The following is a 25,609-nucleotide window of genomic DNA, read 5'->3' on the forward strand; positions in this document are numbered from 1 at the left end:
ATTTATTGTCAAATGTCAATTAAACATTAACTGTCAAAATTGATAAAAATATTTTATCATTTTTTTGTTTTTGCTGTTTTATTAAAGCAAATATTTAATAACAAATTTAAGTTGAACATAAATAAATATTATGATTTTTTCATGATGATGATAAGGTAATGGTTAAATTTATTTTTTTTTTTTTTATACATTTTTTTATGATTTTTTAATCTTGGTGATGACTATGATTAGTAGACTATTAATATTCATTTATTTTTTACGTTTTTTTACAGATAAATTTGTCTACTTTTTATTCACTGATGATGTATTTTTATGTATGGTAAGTCATAAATTATTTACTTGATAAAATTGTCAGCTAATTTAATTGTTTTTTTGTTATTTAGAAGGATAATTGTTAAAAGTAATATAAAAATGTCATCACGAGCATCAACAGTACTTCTTCGTCTTAAACAAATGGACAAAAAATATAAATCAAATGTTGAAAAAATTAATGATAAATTTAGTGATTTATCAGCATTATCAAGTGAAGAAGTAACTGAAAAATCACAAATAATATTAAAACCAAGATTAAGTATTAAATTGCCAGATACATTTGTTGAAAATGTTGATAGTTTTTCATCAAATTCAGAGAATAGTATTAAATCAGTTAAAGTTGTTGTTGATAATGATAAATCATCAACAGTATCATCAATTAGTCATGTGATATCAAATAAAAATACAAGTAAAGATGAAGAAACAGTTGTTGAACTTTCAGATAATAAAATCACGATAAATAATGATACAACTATTAAAGAAATTAATACTGAAGATGATGTGGTAGATGAAGAGTCAATTGATGAAGACATTGAAGAAGTCATTGAATCAAATACCTCAAAAAGTCAGAGAAATATTGATGAAGAAAAAACATTTGTTTCAGTTGATGAAACATTTGAAGATGAAGATGATGGTTCTCAAGAATATTCTGATGATTCGTTTGACAGTGTAACATCAGTAAATAAAACAAAATACTCTGAATCAACAAAAGATGTTACAAATAAAAATTTACAGATTGAAAATAAAGCAAATAGTTTAGTTACTTGTAGTGATTCAATTGATTCTCGTGTTTATTTTGAAGAAGTAAATAGTAAAACTGAACTTGATGAGAGTCATTCAATAGGACATGATTTTCAAGAAGATAATAATAAAAATCAAATTAAATTTGATGACAGTTATTCAATAAAAACACATGCTGAAAATAAAAATGAAAATTCAATAAATAATGAAAAACAATTTATAGAAAATAAAAAATTAATTAAATCACCGAGCAAAGAAAATTCTAATGAAATAAAAAATTTAGATAAAAGTTGTGTTGAAGAAAAAAATATAAAAATTGATAATTCAAGCTCAAAAATATCATCAATAAGTTTTGAAAAAATTTCTGAAACATCAATAACAGATTCAACAAAATCATCATCAAAATCATTGATAAAAAGTGATAAAAAAAAATTAATAAAATTAGATGAAGATAAAAAAAAAGAAATCAAAAGTAAAAATATTTCACAATTGACCTGTGATAGTAAAAAAAAAAGTTTAAAATTACAAAAATTATCAAAACAAAGTAGAGAAGAAGATGAATATAAAAAAAATAAAAATAAAGAAAAACGTAGTTTATCAATAATACGACATTTAAAACAAATTGAAGAAGAACGATTGAGATTGTTAGTTTGGCCAACTAATTTTGTATGTTCAAATAATTCTAAAACTGAAATATTAAAACCACTTGATCCTCCAAAAATACCAGACTTCATTAAACCAGGTAAATAATTTAATTAATTTAAAAACAAAAAACATTTAATGGAAAATAAAAATGTATTTTTATTTTTAGTAACAAATTCAACACACAAAAATGAAGATATTAATATTAAAATTCTTAAATCACGAATTTTTGATATTCAACAATGGACCAAAGATCAATATTCAATTTACAAAGATCAATGTGATCTAGCTGCTGCAATAAATTCAACTTACAAACCCCCAAATTTACAGGAAGCAGAAAAAGTAAGTTAAAATGATAATTAAAATTTTCTAACAATATTTTAAATAAGCTTAAAAAAATTAATAGTAATTAAATTTCCAAATTTAAAAGTCAAATTTTTTTAATTTAAATGAAACACTTCAATTAAAATTTATCATTTAAAATTATTAAAATAATAATTTAACTGTGATAATTTATTTTTCGAAAAAAATATAAGCCAAATTTTAATTTAGTAAAAAAAAAATTTCGAAAATTTAAAATATTAAATAATAATCATTTTAAAAAAATTTCGAAAAATTTATAAAATTTGAAAAATCAATTAATTAGATATTAGAATAAATAATTAATTTACAATCTGAGTAATTATTTTGGTTCTGGGATATTTTTGCATACATCAGAAGTAAATAAATAAAATAATTTGGAGAAAACTTGTAGTGTCATAACGTCGAAATAAAAATTTAACATATTGAGAAAAAATGAAGCCTAGACAATAAACCACAATATTACGAGACTAACAAAAGGCAATGAGGAACAACAGTGTTGTTTTAACACTTTTTATATTGAATCACGTACATGAATATTATGAATATTTATACAACAAAAGAAACTAATATTATAATGACATAACACACAAACAGCTATTATTTATATATCATTTCAAATAATTTTTTTCATTTCGTATAATATTAATTTATAATTATTATTTTTCATTATCTAATATGTTTATTTATTATTATTTATAGGCGATTCAACAACTCAAGTGTAAAACGAGACTCTACAATAAACAACAATAAAACAAGTAAGTTAAATTCGTTTTTTTTTTTCTATTTAAATTCGTAATGAATAATAATTTTTTTTGCTTATCTAATATTTATTTATAATTATTTTTAGATAAAGCTACATGCTGTTAATAATGAGGCTGTTTAATTAACAACAATAACCAAGTAAGTCGAAAGAAAAAAAAATAACTAAAAACTTCTCTTTCATAATATTTAGAAATTTTTTTTTATCGAAAAAAAATAATGTTCGTGTACATAAGATAAAATTGCCAAGGTTTAGATAAAAATTTTTTGATAAGAATTACTTAATTATAATGAAAAATATTAACATGATTAAATTATAGACGATATAGTAATTTAAAAAATAATGATGTCATTATTTATGACGCATTTGATTGACATTAAAAAAACGTCATAAAATTAAATGACGTTTATGATGAGGGTGACTTTATTTTCCAATAATTTATTATATATTTTATTTTTTTTTTCTATTTCATTTTTGCTTGAATCCCCTAACTCAAATACACTCAACCACCCACCCACCCACCCATCTACCTACCTACCCTGTCTAGTGCAGTTTCCGCAAGGTTTATGAGGTTGCACGTGTGAAAATTATTACGTTTTACGTCGATGGTAAAAAAATAAAATGAATAAAAAATTATAGAAAAAAGGAATATAGTGTTGCGTGCGCCGATAAGTTCTGGGATTTTGTGTGGGGAAAATTTCATTGACGTTTAGAAGCAAGCAAGCTTCCACTACCAGTTGCCACTTGACTTTCAACGAGATTGTTCATTTTATCATTTACAAATACTCATTTGAAAATTATAAAAAATATTTAAATTTTATTATTGTGAAATTAATATTCAATTAGAAATATTATCAACGATTTTATTGATAAATCATTTCGTAATTTTTTGTGGTGATTTTGATTTTTTGCTTTTTAAATCGAAAAAGAAAAGAGGAAGCTTTTTTTCAAGGACTTTTTTAGCGTGGTTGGCGAGTCGCGGATTACACCCGACTCATCCGGTAAGCTTTTATAAATTTTTTTTATTAAAAAATACAATCAACACACAAAATTTTTAATATAAATTTCGATTTTTATAAATATTTTGAGATAAATTATTTAACTTTTTAATACTACCAGTTTATTTGAATTTTAATAAATAATTTTAATACTTGATTATCTAGAAATTTATTTAAAAAATATTAATTTCGATATGATTTATCGGTAATTTATCAAACAAATTAGATAATTATTTTTTCGAAAAATCTTTAATAAAGTTTTATAAATTGCTTTATTAATATTCAAGTTATATACTTGTGAAAATATTTAAATTATTTATTTTGGAGTTGTTTTTTTTTTTGAGCCAGATTATTGACGACAATGTTGTTTTAAAACTGGAGTCTAATTTAAGTTGCATTAGGGATAACACTTTGTGCAACGAAAGTGCAGCTTAAAGGGAAAAATCTCGTAAATCCTTTTCTCCCATAAATTTATTTTTAGATCGTCGTATTTTAACTCACATGAATATATTTTATATTTTTTTTGTCTTTCTTTCTATTCATTTCTTTTTTTTTTTTTTCATTTCCTTTGTCATTTTTGTTCATATAGATATATAGACAATTCAAGTCGCGCCTTCATATGTATAAATTTTTTTCTCCTTTTTTAATATGTATTATTTTTTTTTTTCCGTGCAATTTTTTTACACCGGTAATTTCGCAAACTGAAATACGGCTACCTTTCTTCCGTGTACTTCGAGGTGCGCGTGCTCATTCATGCGTGTCATTTTACCAGTGAATGTCGCACAAATACAATTGACTATGTGACACCTACACGAGTGATGCTTCCGACAACAAAATAACAAAAAAAAAATTATTGTTATTTAAACCTAGACTATATAGAAGTAGAGAGAGATTAAAGTCAAGTTATTTTTTTTTTCATTTATGTAATAATTATTATACTTTTTTTAAAATTATTATAAAAAAATGAAAAAAAAACTTACGTGGATTTCTCAATGTTTAATTTATTTGAAACAATATACTTGTGTCAATGTGCATTTAGAAAAAAATTTAATTGAAAAAAAAAAACAATAAATTTAATGGAAAAATACGTGTTTATCATTTTTATTGATAAAATAATCAATTTTTTAATCGGTTGTTTATTGACATTGAAATTGTGGAATTTATTTATCAAGGATTTTCTATTTTTTTAATTTTTCGTTGTAATAATAACTAATGTGAATGGAAAATTTTATCGAAAGAAATATTACAATAAAAAACCCAGTCATTACTCCAAAAAAATTCATAAGAAAAGAGCTTTTTTCTTTGTCGAAAAAAATTCATAATCCAATCTCAGTTAAAATTAAAAAATGTAAAGTCAATTAATTTTCATTTGTATAATTTACAGAGTAACTATATTATGATCTACTGTTTAATTTATCAAAGCATAATATGTAAAGTTATAAATTAAACTATACGTACTTAAAAAAAGGAAAATTCTACATACCATTAATCTCATATTCTAATAAAAAGTGAATAGATAAAATTAAAAATAAAATAGAAAACTTTTTCCACAAACTTTCAATTATTAATATAGATACACTTGATAGATAATAAAAATTCACACGAAAAAAATAAAAGAAAAATATATAAATAGTAGTTAATTTATTTTTTAAAATGCATCTAGTTCATGAATCTGAGAAAAAATAAAAAGAAAAATAATTAAAACCAGATGATGCAAGGTTGAGTGAAAAATTCACGGTTATAAAATTGACCTTTTATCATAAAAATATATAAACAAAAAAATATTCTTTTCATAATATAAATAATAATAATAATAATAATTTATCAATAGAAAAATAATAATGATTTATACAAAGACAAAAGAATTTCTACTTAATTACCTTTGACCTTGATGATTAGATTTGCTGCAAGTAACCCTCTCATTACTGCGCTAAGATTTTCATCCAATTTACGCGATGAACTGATTATAATTACTCCTCGACATTTATATTTTTTATTAACACCAGAAATACAATATACTTATTATCGCATTTAACCTTTTAATTATTAAAAAATATCAATATAATTATTTTTTTTTTTTATCGAGTTTCATTAATAAACTGTTGGAATAAAAATTTTTATGAAGAAATAATAATATCGATAGAGAAAAGAGTTCAAAGTTCAATTAATTTTTTTTTTTTTTTGATACTTTTATGGTTTTTTTTTTGATGATTAAAAAAACACCGGAAATAAGGGTCTACTTTTGAGTCATTTTGAAATATGATAGATATATTTTCTCAAGTTTACAAAGAAAAAAATAATCTTTATTAAAAAAAAAGATAATTATTTTTGATTGATTAGTTAAATTTTATTCAAATGTTTCATTTGATTATTGAGCAATTTTAAAAGCCTAAAATAATTTATTAATTATAATAATTAAAAATAATTTAATATTGATTTAATATTTTTCGAAAAAAATATTTAGTAAGTAGTTTTTTATTTTTTTTTTTTTTCATTATATTGAGGTAATTTTTTATGATATTATTTAAATGGCGGATATCCTTGAAATTAAGGATTCAAATTAGGTCATGTAGATACTCATATTATTATATATTTCTCACACTTTCCAAACTACATTTATTCATTGGATAATATGACTAAGTTTTAAGTTTATTGTAAATTAAAAAATTCATGATTAACATTAATTTAATATAATTATATTACAAATAGTTATTATTTTATTTTTAATAATTTTTTTAAATTTGTTATAAATAAATAAAATTTGATGAAGAATATGATTTCTTGTTGATATAGAAAAAAATAACGACAAGATGAAGAAGAAAACAAGCACCAAAAGTGAAAATAGAAATAGAAAAATAAAAATAATAAAAAGTACTTAAAAACAACAAGTTTTTCAAAGACAAAAATAATAATAAAAAAATATAGAGAAAAAAAGGGATATATATCTGTGGCTAGACACTCCTTTTTTGTTTGAATTTTTTTATTTTTCAAATTTATTTTTCTTCTTTTTCAATTGATTTATATTTTCTTTTTACATTTTATTTGTTATTTCTATTTTTTAATGTTTATTGTACATATGTGTGCATGTCTGTGTGTATTTACTTAGAGCCATTGAAAGTGTAATATTGTGTTCTTACAATACACTCTATCCAAGATTAAGAAACCTGTCTCTTGTACTTGTTCGTAATTTCTTAGAAATAAACCAGAGAAGATTATCAAACAGACAATTGCCAATTGCATCCCAAATTTATCCTTACAATAATAATCATTTATAAATTGATTTTATAAAGCTACTAAAAATTTCTAAACAATGTAAATAGTAAAAATAATTATTTTTCTTGAATAAATATATATATATATATTTTAGTATAATTTCAAAATACAAAAAATAATAAAATTTAATTTTTAAATTTGTATTGTCTTTCAAATAAATTTTATATAAATTCATATTAATGATAACAAATTGACGGTTTCAAAATAATTACAAAATTGACCTTCCCTCAATAATTATACCTCATTATAAAATAATAATTATAATAATAATAATATTGCAATTATAAAAATACAACATATTAGGAGATATCGCATATTTAAATCACGCACAGTATATTTTTTGTTTCTTTTTGTTTTTATTTTTGTTAAACACCTGCGTGTAAAAAGAAGAGATATTATTTTTTTATATGAATTTAAATTAATGGTGACCGCAGGATGAGTACAAGAGACGAATACAATGTTGGCAAGTAAAATTGTGGTTGTGGGCCTTGTAAAAATATATAAAAATTTAAAAATTTGCCTCAAATTGGACATTCGAAACTTGGATTTAACCAACAAGCGTAACAAAGCGAAACTTTAATGAACACATCAAGCGATATTTCTTGAGTAATCATTAATTTTGTAATCAGCAAAATGTAAATAGCAATTTTTGCTTTTAAATTTAATTTAAAAAAAAAGTAAATAAAATCACTATTATTTGATTTAAATTCTATAAGATATTTTTGAATATTTAAATTGAATATTTACTTGAGATTTTTAGAGTAATTTTTTCCCTTTAATTTCACGATATTTATTTAGTAAAATAAAAAAAAATTACTCCTAAATTATTCAGCAAATAAAACGACATTTTTTTAATATAGAAATTTTATTTCTATATATTTTTTAACATTTAAATTTATATAAGAAAAAAAAAATTATTTTAAAGTTTTTTTTTTTTCATTCTTTATTGTTTCTTTTAAATAAAAAACAATGATTATTGTCTTAAAGTTTAAATATATATTTAATGAAATAAATACGCGACATAATATAAATAATATATAAATAATATAAATATTTTTTTTAATCTCAAACGGGATTCTGTGCGACATGTGTGATGTACAGGTTGCATAACGGACCTCCTCAGACAATTTGATAAATAAATCAAGTGTTTTGTACTTGGCCCAGGAATTTTTCAAGTGTCAAATATATTCGTTAAATAAACAAGAAAAAAAAGAAACAATCTCTTTTTTTTTTTTTTTTCATTACGGTTATTCAAATTTTAAATTGAATTTTCTAAAAATATATTTAAAAAAAAAAAAAAATACAATTACTCATAAAAGCTCAATTAAAAATATTTTAATTAACTCAATTTCATTAATGACAGTTGAAAAATAAATAAAAAAATATTCTAAAATACTCTTTTTATGGGAAAAATTTAATTGCAAAAAAAAAAAAAAAAAACATATACAATAAACACCGCATGAAATTTAAAATTCTTTGAATAACCTTTTGAATGATTCAAATGATAATTCGATACAAGTTCTCAAGATATTGACCTTTGAAAAAAATAAGAAAATCTAAGTACAATCTTAATATTCTTGTATCGAAACCACCCACTCTCATCACTTCTCTCTCTATGAGTCATAATTTGTCTCTCCTTTTTTTCTTTAATATATATTATCATAAAATATATAAAAACAAAAAGTTTTTCATTCGTTCAAGTAGTCCCCCTTTCCACTCGGATTAATAAACTTTATAAATTCGTGGGAACCAAAAATATACTCTGCTTTGTTTGAGATTTAAAAATAAAAAAAAAAAAAAGCTCTTATTATTTATTTATTTATAAAATTATGAATCAACATCGTCATATGAAGATGAAAAAAAAAAAAAAAACAACTTTCTCATAATTTTAAATTAATTGATATTAATTTATTAATTTAATAAATATAAAATTATTAAATTCAATTTTTATTTACATATTTTAAATTTAATTTTAATTTTTAATTTAATTTCATTTCTATTATTTTAGTAGTAAATTAGTTCACTCACTAGGTTTTTCATGCAGATGAGACAAGAAAATTATGACAAAACAAATTGCAATTTTTTTTACATAAAAAAAATTAAATGAAATTAAAAAAAGTATATAGACTGACTACATATGTATATGTGTGTAAATATATAACATGATGTTCAAAATTTATTTATAAAAACTTGTAATTTTCCGTGTTTTAATAGTTTTTTTTTTTTCCTTTTTTTCTTGTCGAGTTTTGTGGCTTTTGCAGATGAAATTCTACGAAGTGAAACATGTAGTTTGCAAAACGGTACTTCACAAAAGCTGCAGATAGTTGTCGTATATATATATAGTCACTTGTGAGTGCAATGCACGCAACTTTGAACTTATAAACATTTAATTATTATTTTTTAAATTTGTAAATACTACAAATTTAAATGTTTGAGCTAAATTTTTTATTATTTTTTTCTTCATCAAGTTTAAATTAATGTCGATAAATAGTTTTAAAAATATTTCCATTAAAATTATTATTTTTTTTCTTTTTATACTTCAAGTTAGGTCATATACTTTTTTTGTTTTTTCACTCAGTCAAAATTCTGTCTAAATATTATTATTATATTTAAAAAATTTTAATCGGTTTTTTAACCTCTTTTATTTGATTATCTTGTCGGATGAATGTTTCTTAAAATTTAAACAATGTTATAAAGTCACGAAGCACAAAGTTTGACTTCCTCTTTTGTTTTAACGAATAAACTATAAATCTTTTGTTAAATTTGAAAGTTTGATTAGTGACAAATGATTACTGCCAAACAGTACGTGAATAAATAAAATCTTGAAAATAAATATACATGTATTTAAAATAATAATCTTGATAAATAATAAGATTTTTGATATAGACAATTTAAAAACAAAAAAAAAAGAAATTAGTGTTAAATTTGTTTACGAGACGATGACGATGAATTTTGTATTTTAAATTATAAAAAAATCACGTAACTTTTTTTTTATTTACAAATTAAAATTTTATAATTTTATCCTTTTATTGTAATTTATAATTTTAATATAATTTTTTTTTTTTTTTTTTAGTGTCATAGATAAATATTTAAAAATATAAAATTTTAATTTACATTTACATAGAAATACTAAACAATAAATTAATCCAACAATTTAAAATAGAAATAAAAAAAAAAAATTATATCCATTTAATTTATTTATTTATAAATATATTTATTACACATGAAACATTTCTCTTTTACAATTTAAATAATTAATAAACAAACCAAAACTTCCTGAATAAAATAAATCAATCAACTCAAAATTATTATAATTAAAAATTATTTTTATATAAATATTTTTTTACTACAATTTAATAAAAAGCAACATGTACAAATTATTTAAAATAAAATAACAAAACAAAAGAAATAAAAAAAAAAACTAAAATCTCATTACTCGCTGTAAAAAAAAAAAGGAAAAAAAAAAAAAGTTATATATCGAGTTGAATTATGTAACGAGGTTTATATTCAGCATAGTCCGGACGAGTTTCCGCTCAGTCTAGCATGGACATTGTCCGAAGTTGAATCACACCAAGTGCGATGGAGATATTCCCATTGTTTTATCCTTTTTATATAAAAATATATTATAAATTTATATAAATGTACATGAAATAAGACAACCATTTTAAATAGCAAAGAAAAAAAAAAAAAAAAGGAAAATTATTGTTTTTTTATTTCATTTTTAAAACAGAATGAAAATAAATAATAAAAAAAAAAAAAAAAATAATATACACAAATGTATCTGCTCGTGAGAAAGAGGAAGAATAAATATAAAAATAAAAAAATTTCGATTCGCGCACTACTTTGTGATCCAGTTCCCAACGCATCAAGCGCATTACCGTTACTGCATAATTTCGAATATTCCTAAATGGCACGAAAACACACACACTGCTTGCCAATTAGTAATTCCTTTTTTTTTTTTTTTTAAATAAAAACATCAACACATGTATAAATAATGTTTAAATATTTCAACAAACATATTTATTTCCTTTTAATATTATTTTTCATTTACTGTCTGACTGCAGATTTTTTTTTTCTTTTTTTTTTCTCCATTTGTTTATAATAATATAACATTGTGAAGATGAACTGATTTATTTATGTGATAAAAATTTCTCTTAAATTTATCAATAGGTTATATATATTTTTCACCTTACAACTTGTTTGATTCCTATTTTTTTTTTGCATTGAAAATAGAAACTTTCTTATTTTACAGATTATTCAAATCGTGACGGTATTCACGATATACTGGATCAATAGATAATTAATTTTTACTTTATTTATATTTAAATAGTTGAAAATTTATTGAATTTAAATTTTCATTAAATGAGCAATTAAAGGATCATTAAAATAATTATTATTCATAGATTATTAATAATTAATAATAGTCAATTAAAAACTTGAAAATTTTCAATTTTAAAAAAATTTAAATTCATTTTTTTTTATAGTTAAAAATAGTATATTTATTGATAAAAATAATAATTTAAAAAATTAACAAAATACTGGTTAGTATAATGTTAATTAATTTATATATTTTTTTTTATTTATCAGCTTGAAATTATAAATTTATTGCAATCTAGAAGATATAATATTGTTTTTAAAAAATTTTATAATTTTTTAAGCTGCATAAAACAAGTAAAAATAAATGCAATGCACACATGCATAATAAAAAACCGGTATTTCAGAGTCAATGAAAACTGGTTTTTCTTCTATTATAAAAAAATATAAAATTAAAAAAAAATAATCATTATAGAGGGATCAAAGTGTGATGTCACTTTCTTCATTTTCTTATTCTTCTACTTTGTTTTGAAATAATATTATAAATAATTTAAACAGCTGTGAAATTAAAAATATTAAAACTTAAAAAATGAATAATAATTTAATAATAAATTTTAAAAACAATAGAATTAAATTTTGATGATATATTTCTATATTTGGTGGTGGTAAATGAGATAGGTAGGGCTTCACCTTTCACCCTCAGTAACTGTTCTTCATCATGATGACCAAGTGAAGGGAAAAAAATTCAAGAGAATGTCTGATGTTTAACAGAAGCAACATAACACTTGTATATTATATTTTAACCTCATCGTATTTTTTAAATTATTATTATTGTTATCCACTTTATTAAATAGTTTTCAAAAAATTAAAATTCATTTTTTCTATTATTATTTACGATTCATTGAATAAATATTTGATTAATATTATCGAGCAAAGGGCTTGGTTTTATCTTGATTGAAATTTATTCGTTTATATTTTTTCATTAATTTTTTTTTAGGCAAGTTGATTAGCATTATTTTATTTCCTGATGGAAAAAATAATTTTCGTAAAATTAAAACACCCTCATGATATTTAAATGCTTTTAAATATTCAATTTTATTTTTCAATCTATTTTTCAAATTTCTTTGATTCAATATCAATTTGTTTGTTTTTTTTTTTTCATTTTGCTATTATCGGTTAATCAATAATACGATAACGGTACAGTAGTTTTAAATCCTTATCAATTTATATGTATTTCGTTTTTTTACTAAGAAAGTAGGTTTTTAGTTTCCTTCATTTTGCGATAAGAAATTGTAATGAAAATACTGATATCATTGATTATAACAAATGACAATGTTATTTATTAATTATTATCTATTCAAAAATATATCAACTATTTTAATATATATAAAACTAAATAAATAAATGGACAATAATTATTATTGATAATTTGTAAAAATCAAAAAGCATTTGGCTGACGTTTTTTGCGTCAATTGCAATGTGAATTTTGTTGGTGTTGTTGTTGTTAAGTAAGCTTCAAAATCATTAACAACAGTAAAATAAAATAACGGAGTTAATTTTTGCATGCAGTTTGAATAAATAATCATTGATTTGTTGATCGCATGAGATCTTTCGTTGGTGATCAATGAACCGCATCCTCACTGTGACAGCATTTTTTACTTTTTTCCTTTGCATTTATTTATTTATTACGATTTATGATGATTTTTTTATTTTCTCACGATATTTTTATTACTATTATGTTTCTAAAAAATTCACGGATCATTTATAACAAATGTTCATAATAATTAAATAAAAATAAAAAATAGAAAAATCCTTTTTTAAATTGTCAATTTTATTAATTAATATTTTAACATTATTTTAGTAACTTTATATGTATATTAGTTTATAATATATTTGCATATATATTTATTAAATTTAAAATGTTTAAATAAATTTATTATATCGCGTGCAACATGGGATTGAATGGCGCTGAATTTTCAAGTGAAAGTCTTGGGATCCTGATGATTCTTGGCGCACGAGTCAGTTGTAGTGTGACTACTTTGAAACTACAATCAAATTGCATTATACATTAATAAAAATTGTTTATAAATATTTAAATTATCATTTAAAAAATAACACTATTTTATTTTAATCCAATTTCATCATTTAAAAAGCTTCAATCGACAATCAATAAACAATTGATTTTATTTTTTCTTAACAATGCATTAATTAATTTAAAAAAAAAAACAATATGTAGATTTTTAAATTAATACATTTTTTAAACACATAAAACAATAATAAATAGTGTATTATTTTTTTTTAAATAAAATAAGTGGTAAATATACTTGATTTTTTATTTCAAAAAAAATCACACTACTTTATAAAGTTTTTTTTATAAATTTTAATTTTAAATATTTATAAATAAATATTGTGAGTTGTTATTACTATTTTTTTATTAACAATATAATTATCTATTAAAAAGCCAAAAAATTTTATTAATTGAATGAATATTTAAATGTAATTTAATATAGCAAATAACAAATAATAAATAGCAAGAAATAAAAACTTTAAAATTCAAAAGAAAAAAAAATTAAAACAAGTGGATAATTAATTATCATTTACAAGTGAATATATATTTATTCGTTTTTGATGTATACCTGTTGTCATTGAGGAAGTTAAAATTTATATTTTTTTTTTTTTCAAATATTATCAAGATCGTTGAAAGTAGTGAAGAATCGACAAGGTAGAGTGTTCATTGTGTTCTTGATAAAGTTCCACATCGTGAGTTTTAAAACTGTGCTTTGTTGTTCACCATAAAAATAAAAACTCAGCTCAAAAGGTTTAAATAAATATTATAGAAAAAATAATAAGAAATATATACATTGATTTTAAATATATGATGATATACACAAATTATTAACTGAAATAAAGAAAGCACTTAGAATGACACAAATGGGTCACACGTGTGCATGTGTTGTTTGTTAGTTTAATATAAATGTTTTTTTTTTTTTTTTGTTTAAATAAATATATTTTTCATGTGCGTGTTTGAAAAGGTCAATGGAGAAAATATAAGAGAGAGAATATGCACTTCCGCTTATTTTTTTTTGTCGAGGGCATCTCGATTATTATTTTGTTTAAAATTTCATGCAAAATTGTCAGATTTTTATCGAAATAATAACATCACAATCTTGTAAAAATTATAAGTGTTTTATTATTTATACAAAAGCTCAATAAACTTGGTTAAATATACCTTATTCTTTTTACATCAAAAACCATAAAATAATTTGGTCAAAAAAATATAATATTGTAATTTAAAAGCTATTATAAAATTAACGTGTTATTTAAATTCATTGTACGTATTTTATTTTCGTGAGTTAAATCAAAATTTCTTATTTATAAAATTTTTTAAATAAAAAAATACAAGACATTATCAAAGTCCTTGTAATTTCTTAAAAATAATACAAAAATAAAATATAAAAATAAGACCTCGAGTTGTTGAGGACACTGTTTAACTTTTTTTTTTTTTTTTTTTTACAATTATATTTATTGTCTTTAATCAGAATATTTTTTTTCATTTGAATGATGCGTGTTTTGGTTTGTCTACCTTGACCCCAACACGCAAAATTATAATTATTTAAAATCTTTTTTTTTTAATAAATCAGAAAAGTATAATTATTAAAATTAAAAATTATAATTTTTTTTTTTCTTAGAGTATTAAGTAATTTTTTAATTATTTAACTTTTTTTTTTATATTTATCATGTATTTATCAACAATTTAATTAATTAATTAATTACAGTAATTTATAATTATATTACAAAATTATAATGCTAAATTTATATCTTCATTTGAATATAGAAAAAAAAAAAAAAAATTATTATTTCACAACAATTTTTTTGACTAAATAAATTTTAAAAAAAAAACTTGTATTAACATAGTAAACAAATAAATAAAAAAATAATGTTTTTTTATATATTTTTTTACCAAGAAATAATAAATTTGAAAAACGATAAATTTAATTTGTAATTCAATTCAACTCAATTGCGGAAAACATTGACTTAAAATTGCGAAATATATTTTTTATATCTAACTCGTCCTCGCAAATAATATTTTATTTATTTATATAACTTTTACTTTGTTTTTATTATAATTTTTTATTTGTGTAATATTATTTATATATTTGTTTAATCCGGTTGTGTGAGAGAGACTGTATTTTTTTTTCAATATTATTTCTTCAATACGATGACCTGATCAACGACATAACGTTATATCTTGTCTGCCCTCGAGAAAATAGCGAGTGAACGGCATCGAAGGTCATACAATTTTATGTCCACCTTGTTTTAATAATATTTATCATCACAATAAAGATGAATATACTTGCCGGAACCTGGGGGATGTCTATAAATATATTTTTAAAAAATTTCAAAATATTTAAATAACATTTCTAATCAAATTTCGAAATACTTTTTCTATTTTTTTTTTTATTTAATTAAAATTATTTCTGATTAATTTTTCAACAAGTAGGTATCATCCCTTGCTAAATTTAATCATTTTTTTTGCTTCCAATTAAAATTAATTATAACGTTTTTAATTACAAGAAAAAAATTTTTACAAAGTTGAAGTATCATGTTGGTAGAAGACATGCAAGAAATGAGCTTTCTGATAGAAAAAAAATTTTTTTTTTTTTAACATCTTTCAGTATTAATTACAAAAATATTTGTGTCACCCACACAAGTGCAGGAGGAGGTGATTCAAGTGGAACGACATTTAACATTGTCTCGAAGGATTAATGATTCTCGTGAAAATAAAAAAAAAATATTGAAAAAAATTAACAACAAATATGGGCGTTGCCACTTATGGAAATGCGTCTTGTCATGATGGAAAAAAAAAATAATAATAAACATTTAAATCAAAGTAATGATATACAATGTATTTCATAATTAATTCAAATGAGAAAAATAGAAAAAGAAAAATTTAATAAAGAATCTTAAATTAAATTATGACAATGTTTTATTTTTAATTTTTATTTATCAATTTATTTCGAATGATAAGTCAATGATAGAAAGAAAAAAAAAACGAAAAATATTAATTGAAATTTCTTTCAATTCATTTTATAAAATTACATCTCATCATTAATTTTTTTTTTATTAACTAAAAATATTTTTCTATCAGTTTATTATTTAGAATTTATTTGATTTAATTATATTTTTTTTTTTGCATAGAAATTTCTCCAATTTAAATAACGTTATTTGATAATTTACTATAAATTTTTTACTCCAACATTAAAACACGAGTCACTATTTATAATTAATAAAATATTCAAAATTCAATTGACAGTAATATTATCATTATCTCCAGCCCAAAAATAAATTAAAACTCGTGATTACTTTATTTATTCCGTTAAGTTAAATTGATGAAATATTTCTAATGAATACAACAAAAGAAAAAAAAAAAAACAATTAATGACTTGTTATTTTAATTATTTGATTTTAGATCACAGAAAAAAAAATCATTAAAACTGGAAGTAACAATAGGTCACCCGGTGCAGCAGCAACAGCAGCAGCAACAACAACAACAAGAACAAAATAATAATGTCGAGACAACAACAGACAACAGATCGAAACATCCCTCATCTGAGGGACATCTTTGGTTTCGGCACCAAGTGGGAGACAAATCGCAATCACGAAGAGAAAGTTACAGGTCACGACAGTGCTGTATCAGTGGGATCGACATCGGGGGAGGAGGAGAGTCCAAAAAACAACAAGAAGAAGAAATCACGTCGTCGGGAAAACAACAGCAAAACTCTAACCGAGAACGACGTAAAGCATTTAGAGCGTCACCTGTCAATGAAGAAGACTATTAGAAAAAAAATAATGAGAGATTTACAACAAGCATTTGTTGAAGATCCAAATGAATTTAGAGTTGATGATATACCACATGAACAATTAAAAGCTGAAATTAATATACAAAGTTTAAGTTTTGGTACACCATCACAAAAACAAGGACGTACTAGAGGAAATACTGAAAATACATTTCTTGATATGTTACGTGGTGGTGGTGGTGGTGTTGGTGGTGTTCAAGAAGGTAAGAAATTTATTATAAAAATTATTTAAAACATGTTATTTATTCAAAGTATATTTTTCAAAAGGTTTCGAAAAAGTTGGACAAGATGGTGATCGGGATTCGGGACATGGTGGTTCACCTACAAGAGAAACAACAAGTACTCATGATAGTGATGATGAAAAAAATTATTCATATGATTCTCCAACTTCAACAACACCAACTAAAAAAAGTGGTGGCAATTTTTGGAGACGTTTTACCATGAAAAATCGTAATAAACGATAAATTTATTTATCACGTATTCATCAGGCAAATGTTACTTAATAATATCATCATTATTATTGTAGTTTAATATTTTTTTTTTTTTTTTTTGATTCTTGATATATGTTTTTTGATTTAAATAATATATGAAACGTATAGTTCTGGAGGAGAACTTACAACTGTGATATACGTTAGTTGACCTTTCCTAACTCCAGTTTTTATAATTAAATTATTTGTCATATTGAATATTATTTTTAATTCATCAATAATAAACCACAGGTTGTTTTTAAATAATTATTATTTCAATTTTATTTATAAGGATAATGAAGAAATAAAATTACTTATCTTTGTGTTTTTTAATTTGTTTCGATTTTTATAATAAATTTCGAAACATTTTTCGTTTTTAAAAATAAGAAAATATATTTTTAAATTACTTGTGTATTTTTTTTTTTTTTGTTTTTAAAAACACGTTGTGTATATCAATAATTAGTATTTAAGATTATTATTATTAATAATTGTGTATTTTTAAAAAAATTGGCTGATGTGTTGCGCCGAGTGAAGTAAAAAAAAACATTTAAAAAATTGTCTTAAATATTTCAATGAGATAATAGATAACTACAATTTTTTTTAGTTTAAAAATTAATAATTTTTACAATTCTTCTAGAATCATGGGTGCATGATTAAAATACTATAATAATAAAAATAATTTTAGCTAGTCAGCGTGCTGAGGTGTTTTTAAATAAATTCAGCTTAATCGTACAAAACAACATTTAAAAAAAATTATTACCAACAATAACAAAATTTTTTAACAAATAAAAACAAAAAAATATTTTAATATTAATATTTTCAACTATTGTTATTTATCAATGTTTAAAATAATCAATTTACTGTTAAATATTTTACAAATTCATTGTTTTTTTAATGAATATAAATTGTTGAAATTATTTTGAAATAACTGAAGATTATTTTTTGTCTTCTATTTTTTAACAAAAAAAAAAAAATGGATTCATGGTATGATTTAGATATTTTTTTTCAATTAGTATTAAGTAGTTTTAATGAGTGTATACCTGATCAACATGTCAGAAAAGTTTAAATAAATAATTCTTTGAAAAATCTGTTTTAAAATTATTTTTGTCAATCTTTATTAATAAAAAAAAATTTAATATTGTCAATCCTTACAGTCCTCGTTAAAAGAATCATAATAATAAAAAATGAAAATTTATTTTTTTTGTTTTTAAAATAGTATATATATAAATATTTGTTGATGATTTAAAAAATTCATTATAATTGTTGTATATATAAAAATAACAAATTGCATATATTTATTATTTAAAAATATTTAAAAATTTATTTGTTTGTAAATTTTGGTGATCTTTTATCAATAAATGCAGCCATTCCTTCTTTCTGGTCATCCTGCAACAAACAAAAAAATTAATTTAATCTGAATAACAAATAATTTAATAATATTTATAATTACAGTTGCAAATGTTGATTGAAACATTCTTTTTTCAAAATGAAGTCCTTCATTTAATGTCATCTCAAATGATTTATTAACAGATTCTTTGGCAATTGCAACAATCAATGGTGAATGTGATGATATTTTTTCACCAAGTTTAACAGCTTCATTAACTAGCTGTTCAGCTGGAAAAACTTTACTAACTAATCCTAAAATAAAAATATATAATGAAAAATTAATTTAACGTTTATTATTTATTAATAATGATTATAATATTTACCAGCTTTTTCAGCTTCTTGAGCAGTTATTTGATTACCAGTAAGAACAATTTCCATTGCTTTACTTTTTCCAATTGCTCTGGTGAGTCGTTGGGTACCACCAGCACCAGGAATTGTTCCAATTGCAATTTCTGGTTGAGCAAATTTAGCTTTGTCACCAGCATAAATTATATCACACATCATTGCAATCTCACATCCACCTCCCAGCTAAATTAAATATTTAAATTAACAAATTACACTTAAATATACATATTTATTTTTATATTTAATTTAACATACAGCATATCCATTAACTGCAGCAATTATTGGTTTTCTAGCACGAGCAACATGATCCCAATGTTGAAGAAAACTTTTTTTCAAATTATCAGAATAATTATTGTTTGCCATTTCTTTAATATCAGCTCCTAAATAAATATAAAATTAAATATAAATTTTAATATAAAATTCTATAATTTTAAGATTGATTTTTGGTATTTAAAAAAAATTATTTACCTGCAGCAAATGCTCGTTCACTGCCAGTTAGAACAACAGCTCCAATACTATCATCATTCTCAAATGTTTTAATTGCATCATTAAGCTCAGTCATCAATTTTTCACAAAGAGCATTTAATGCCTTTGGTCGATTTAATGTTATAAGACCTACATTTTTTTTTTCACCTGTTTTTTCAGTTTTAATAAACTCATAATTACCTGTTTGACCTGAAAAAAATTAATTTATATTTTACAATTATTGAGACAAAAGTAATTTTAAAATTTAAGTAGGTATATTTATTTTTTATTTATTCAGTTGATTATGTAATATACCTACTAATTGCAATTCAAGGTTTTTTTTTTTTGAATTTATCTGTATTAAAAATATTAATAATGGTAAAAAATAAAATGAAAAGTAGGTTTTAATATTTTACAGATTTTTATTTGATTTAGATGTTTTTTTATATATTGAGTAATAAATTATAAAAATAATTTGATTAAAAAATATAAGACTGGTTATTTAAATATAATAATTAACTTACTTGAATAAAATTTAATTGTTGGTACCAGATGTTGAATATTTTGTCTAATAATTGAGTGTCGATTAAAAATAAAACGAGAAATTTGTGTTGCTGCCATGATGTTTGCTTGATCACAGTTGTTGGATTAATAATGAATATTATAAATTATATAAATGATTATTGAAACTATATATATCTGTACATAAAAGTATGTGGAATGATTATTATTTATCATCAACGTCTTGCTGATAACCGGTATCTTTATTCATGAGTTCATCTGTTCATTAGCATAACAAATAAAAAAATAGCAAATAAATATTAAGGCAATGTTTACAATTGGCGTTGATAAGCTATAGTTTATTATTAAACAATTGTTAAAATAAAATTATTTATATAATATTAATTATTAAAAAATTATTAATATTAAAAAAAAATTATTACAACAATGTACAAAGATTAATTAATTAATGCCATTGTTTAAAAAAAATTGGAGCAAAAAAAAAAAAAAACATTGAAAAAAAAATTGTAAAAAATATAAACAAATAAATTATTTATAAATAATAATAATTTAAAAAATATATAATTTTTAATTAATTAATATTTTTAATTAATTATTATTTTTATTTTGACAAGAAACGATAATGTAGTGTTCTTTTTTATCACAGATATCAAGTTGCTTGTGTTTTTTTATTTTTTCATTCTTTTTACAATTATGGCGGTCGGAAAAAACAAGGGATTGTCCAAAGGAGGCAAAAAAGGCCTTAAAAAAAAAATGTGAGTGTAAATATAACAATATTATTATAATAAATTTTAATTAATTTAATAATAATATTATTTTATATATTCAATAATTAGTGATTGTATTGATAAACATTGATTATTGTGGGAGTCATGATGAGTCCAAATACAACGCATGGTCTCATTTTTTTTTTGGGTCTTCCTAACCTCGTGACAGTGGTGAATTATATAAAAAAAATAAAAATATAATTCATAAATTAATTATGTGGAAATTATCATCACTCTTCTGTAAATAATTATTTTTATTTTTAATTTATTACTAACATATTTACAAATAGATCTAGTTGATTTAGTTGGTTTTTTTTTAGTTAAAAAAACTCCAATGGCATTTTAATTTTTAATAATAATTGTATTATTATTTAACTAATGTAATTTTTATTTGTAATTTTTCCAGTGTTGATCCATTTACCCGCAAAGATTGGTATGATGTTAAAGCACCATCAATGTTCACAACTCGTCAAGTTGGAAAAACCTTGGTAAATCGTACACAAGGAACAAAAATTGCATCAGAAGGTCTTAAAGGACGTGTATTTGAAGTATCACTTGCTGATTTACAAAGTGATGCTGATGCTGAAAGATCATTCCGTAAATTTCGTCTTATTGCTGAAGATGTACAAAATCGTTCAGTATTATGTAATTTTCATGGTATGGATTTGACAACAGATAAACTTCGTTCAATGGTTAAAAAATGGCAAACATTGATTGAAGCTAATGTTGATGTTAAAACAACTGATGGATATTTACTTCGTGTTTTCTGTATTGGATTTACTCAAAAAGATCAAATGAGTACCAGAAAAACATGTTATGCACAACATTCACAGGTAAATTATATTGCTAAATAATTATTATTCATCGCAATGGAGAATTCATTGTTATTTATTAAATAATAATTGTGAATTTTATTTATTTAACTTGCGTATAATAAAGGCTTCCTCTTACCACGTTCATTTAAATGACCAAAAATGGGCGATATTATCGAGTAGCAACAAATCATTATTAATAATAAATTAATGCTATTTGTTTTATTTTGTTAATTGCTAATTTAATTTATTTAATTATCATCAACAGGTTCGTAACATCAGAAGAAAAATGGTTACAATCATCAGTGATGAAATTACCAAGTGTGACTTGAAAGGTGTTGTTACCAAATTGATTCCTGATGCAATTGCCAAGGATATCGAAAAAGCATGCCAAGGAATTTATCCACTTCATGATGTTTATATTCGTAAAGTTAAGGTATTGAAAAAACCACGTTTTGAATTATCAAAACTTTTGGAACTTCATGGTGATGGAGGCAGTAGCAAAACTGGTGAAGCTGGTGAAGCTGGATCAAAGGTTGATAGACCAGAAGGTTATGAACCACCAGTACAAGAAGCTGTCTAATTAAAAATACAAAAATACAACAACAAAATCTTTATTATTATTATAATAATTAATAATAATAAATTCACTCATGTGATTTAAAAAAACAACAACAAATACAGAGTATATTTATTTAAAATTATGGTTTTTTTTTATAAATTTATTAACATTTTACCTATTATTAATTAATTCCTTTGTTTAATTTTACAATTGGTTATTATTTTTTTATAATTAACAATTAATTTGGCAATATTTTTAATTATGCATTTTTGAATTTATTTATATTTTTTTTTTATTTAAAATATTTGAATTTTTATCAGCTCATAGTGTGAATCTATTTATAAATAATATTAATAAAATTAATTGACGAGTTTTATTGAAATTAATTCAAGCCATTGAATGTAATTTAATTTGTAAATTTTTTATAAATAGCAATCAACATAAATAACTATTTTGTTTACTTGAAAAATTTTTGACAATAAATCACGGTAAATAGTTTAGATAATATAGTTGATTAGTTGATTTCTCAAAGGATTTTAAATATATTATTTCAATTGAAACAAAAAAATAGTCATCTTTAATTATTCAAAAATTTATGAGAATATATTGTCTGGTATTTGTTAATTTTATTTTTGTCAATTGCAAAAAATTAATATAAATTAAATTATTAATAACATATAATATTAAATAAATTGAATATTTATTTATAACGTTTATTTTTAATTTACGTATTAAAATACGAATGAACTTGTTTTTTTTTTCATTAAAATTTACAACGATTTAGGTTTTTTTTTTTTTTTCTTTTAGAGTTTGCTTTGAGTTGTTTTATTTATTTGTATGATGATTAGATAATACTGAGGATACCATATGTCGTTTTAAAAAAATAACATTTCTATTTGGATGGTGTGACTTTCGACTCCCCCAAATCAAGAATTCCAAGTAGAGAGATATATCTATTCAAGTATTTGAGTCCAAGATTATAGAGAAAAATTTTATTCTTACGTGATGTTACTCATGTAGCTTGTTTCATCATTTTCAGTCTTTCAGATACACTGATCAAGCTATGCCCCACTGAGTCCACAACCATTGAACCAACAGCATCATCAACATCATCATCTCTCGAATTTATTATAAAAAAAAAATCTTTTAATTATAAATTTATCTAACTTGAAAATTATAAAACAAATTTTGTCATTTATTTTTACTAATTGTTAGATTAGATTACGTCAATTATTATCAAATACTATGGCATTAATAACATTTATTATATTCTCTTGGACATTGAGTGAGTAAAAAACAAAAAAATTAAAAGTAAATACTTGAATTATTAATTTAAAAAAATTATTATTATAATCATTTTTACAGTGTTCATTGAAGCAACAACACAAGCCGATAAAAATATCGAAATAATAATTAAAAATGGATCATTTAATTTCGAAAAATCAATTTACGTTGCTCCAACAATACCAGAAAATATTCCAATTGATGAAACAATAATTAGTGTTGTTATAAAAAATAATTCCAATAATAAAAATATAATATTTAACATTGCATCTGGCAATAGTGACAAAAGATTTAAAATAAATAATTCAACAGGTGAAATAAGTGTTAATAATTTACTTGATTATGAAAAAAAAACGAAATATTCATTAAATATTGGTGCTTTTGATGGTAAAAAAAGTGACAATACAACAGTTAAAATATATATTGAAAATATTAATGATAATCCACCAGTATTTGATGAGTTTGATAGAGAAATATCAATACCAGAAGAAGAAATATATGAAGGTTGTTTAACATCAATATCAGCTCATGATCCAGATATTATTGATAAAACAGCTGATCAAAATATAATTTATACTGTATTAGAAAATGATATATTTACTGTTGATAAGCTTGGTTGTTTGATGATGATTAAACCATTGAATTACGACAAACCAAATGGTAAAGATTCATGGGAAATAATTGTAACAGCACATGATGATAATTCATCAACAAAATCACTTGAAGATTTTATAAAAATAAAAATTAATTTAATTGATATTAATGATAATCCACCACAGCTAATATCATCACATGTAACATGGGATGAAAATCAATTACCTGGTAATATTACAAAATTAATTGCTGATGATAATGATTCATCAAAAAATTCTGGACCATTTAATTTTACAATTGATGATCAATTAGCTGATTCAATTGTTCTGGAAAAATTTTATATTATTGGTGATATGTTGGCAAGTAGAGTTTCATTTGATCGTGAAGAAAGACAAGAATATATTATACCAATTATTGTTGCTGACAATGGTTATCCAACTTTATCATCAAGTTGTTTATTTAATGTTACAATTGGTGATGTTAATGATGTTAGGGTTAAAGAAACATCAAGATCAGTTATCATTAGATATTGGAATGATAATTATTTAGATTTAAATTATTTATATGTTGATATTGATGATGATGATGATGGCTGGCATTTAAATGATTATCATTTCAATTGGAATGGTGTTAAACCAGATAATTTTGATTTAAATACTAGAACTGGAACAATAATACCACGTAAAGGAATTACAAATGGTATTTATTATCTTAAATTTTTTATAACTGAAGAGAGTAAATGGATTGAAAAACATACTGTTAATGCATATGTTAATGTTACATTTAAAAGCATCAATAAAAATGCTTATAATTATTTGAAATACCATGGTGAAAATTCTATTTGTCCACAATATATTGAATGTTGATAAATGAAATATTTTATCATCATTTTTATTGTTATTTTTAAATGTTAATAATATTTAAATTAAAAAGAAATTTATTTTTTTTTTTTCAGCTTTATTTTTATAATTTTATTTTTGTAATTAATTATAATTAATTAATTTAATATTATTTTTTGTACTAATGTAAACAAAATAATGTAAATAATAAATTTTATATTTTTTTTTAATTTATATTTTTTTTTCTATAGATAATAAAATTTATTTTTAAAAATTATTTATATCTATGAAAAAAAAAACTATTT

At 21.7% G+C, this 25,609-nt stretch overlaps 4 protein-coding genes across 6 annotated transcripts; 3 read left to right on the top strand and 1 right to left on the bottom strand.

Annotated features, from left to right (window-relative positions):
- Window positions 1-51: 51 nt before the first annotated feature.
- On the top strand, window positions 52-2,958 carry LOC122858817 (myb-like protein X). The gene is made up of 6 exons (XM_044161984.1): window positions 52-155; window positions 273-319; window positions 384-1,795; window positions 1,865-2,037; window positions 2,758-2,813; window positions 2,906-2,958. The coding sequence occupies exons 3-5, from the start codon at window positions 412-414 to the stop codon at window positions 2,806-2,808; spliced, it is 1,608 nt and encodes a 535-aa protein (XP_044017919.1). The 5' UTR covers window positions 52-155; window positions 273-319; window positions 384-411; the 3' UTR covers window positions 2,809-2,813; window positions 2,906-2,958.
- Window positions 2,911-17,980, top strand: LOC122858819. 3 transcript variants are annotated; one of them, XM_044161987.1, is made up of 3 exons: window positions 2,911-2,958; window positions 16,874-17,464; window positions 17,529-17,980. In XM_044161987.1, exons 2-3 carry the CDS (start codon window positions 16,972-16,974, stop codon window positions 17,723-17,725), a joined length of 690 nt encoding a protein of 229 aa, XP_044017922.1. In that variant the 5' UTR covers window positions 2,911-2,958; window positions 16,874-16,971; the 3' UTR covers window positions 17,726-17,980. The 3 variants fall into 3 exon arrangements, with proteins under 3 accessions (XP_044017922.1, XP_044017924.1, XP_044017923.1); XM_044161989.1 differs by lacking the exon at window positions 2,911-2,958 and adding an exon at window positions 3,525-3,819; XM_044161988.1 differs by lacking the exon at window positions 2,911-2,958 and adding an exon at window positions 13,426-13,717.
- An 839-nt stretch (window positions 17,981-18,819) lies between these two features.
- Window positions 18,820-20,724, bottom strand: LOC122858818 (enoyl-CoA hydratase, mitochondrial-like). Its single transcript, XM_044161986.1, has 6 exons — window positions 20,449-20,724; window positions 19,928-20,134; window positions 19,715-19,839; window positions 19,438-19,642; window positions 19,179-19,366; window positions 18,820-19,114 (listed from the first exon to the last, which is right to left on the bottom strand). The coding sequence occupies exons 1-6, from the start codon at window positions 20,543-20,545 to the stop codon at window positions 19,049-19,051; spliced, it is 888 nt and encodes a 295-aa protein (XP_044017921.1). The 5' UTR covers window positions 20,546-20,724; the 3' UTR covers window positions 18,820-19,048.
- A 372-nt stretch (window positions 20,725-21,096) lies between these two features.
- LOC122858820 (40S ribosomal protein S3a-like) lies at window positions 21,097-22,622 on the top strand. The gene is made up of 3 exons (XM_044161990.1): window positions 21,097-21,201; window positions 21,620-22,046; window positions 22,294-22,622. Exons 1-3 carry the CDS (start codon window positions 21,140-21,142, stop codon window positions 22,606-22,608), a joined length of 804 nt encoding a protein of 267 aa, XP_044017925.1. The 5' UTR covers window positions 21,097-21,139; the 3' UTR covers window positions 22,609-22,622.
- The last annotated feature ends 2,987 nt before the right edge of the window (window positions 22,623-25,609 follow it).

Source organism: Aphidius gifuensis, linkage group LG6 (genome assembly GCF_014905175.1).
Source record: "Aphidius gifuensis isolate YNYX2018 linkage group LG6, ASM1490517v1, whole genome shotgun sequence".
NCBI classification, from domain to species: domain Eukaryota; kingdom Metazoa; phylum Arthropoda; class Insecta; order Hymenoptera; family Braconidae; genus Aphidius; species Aphidius gifuensis.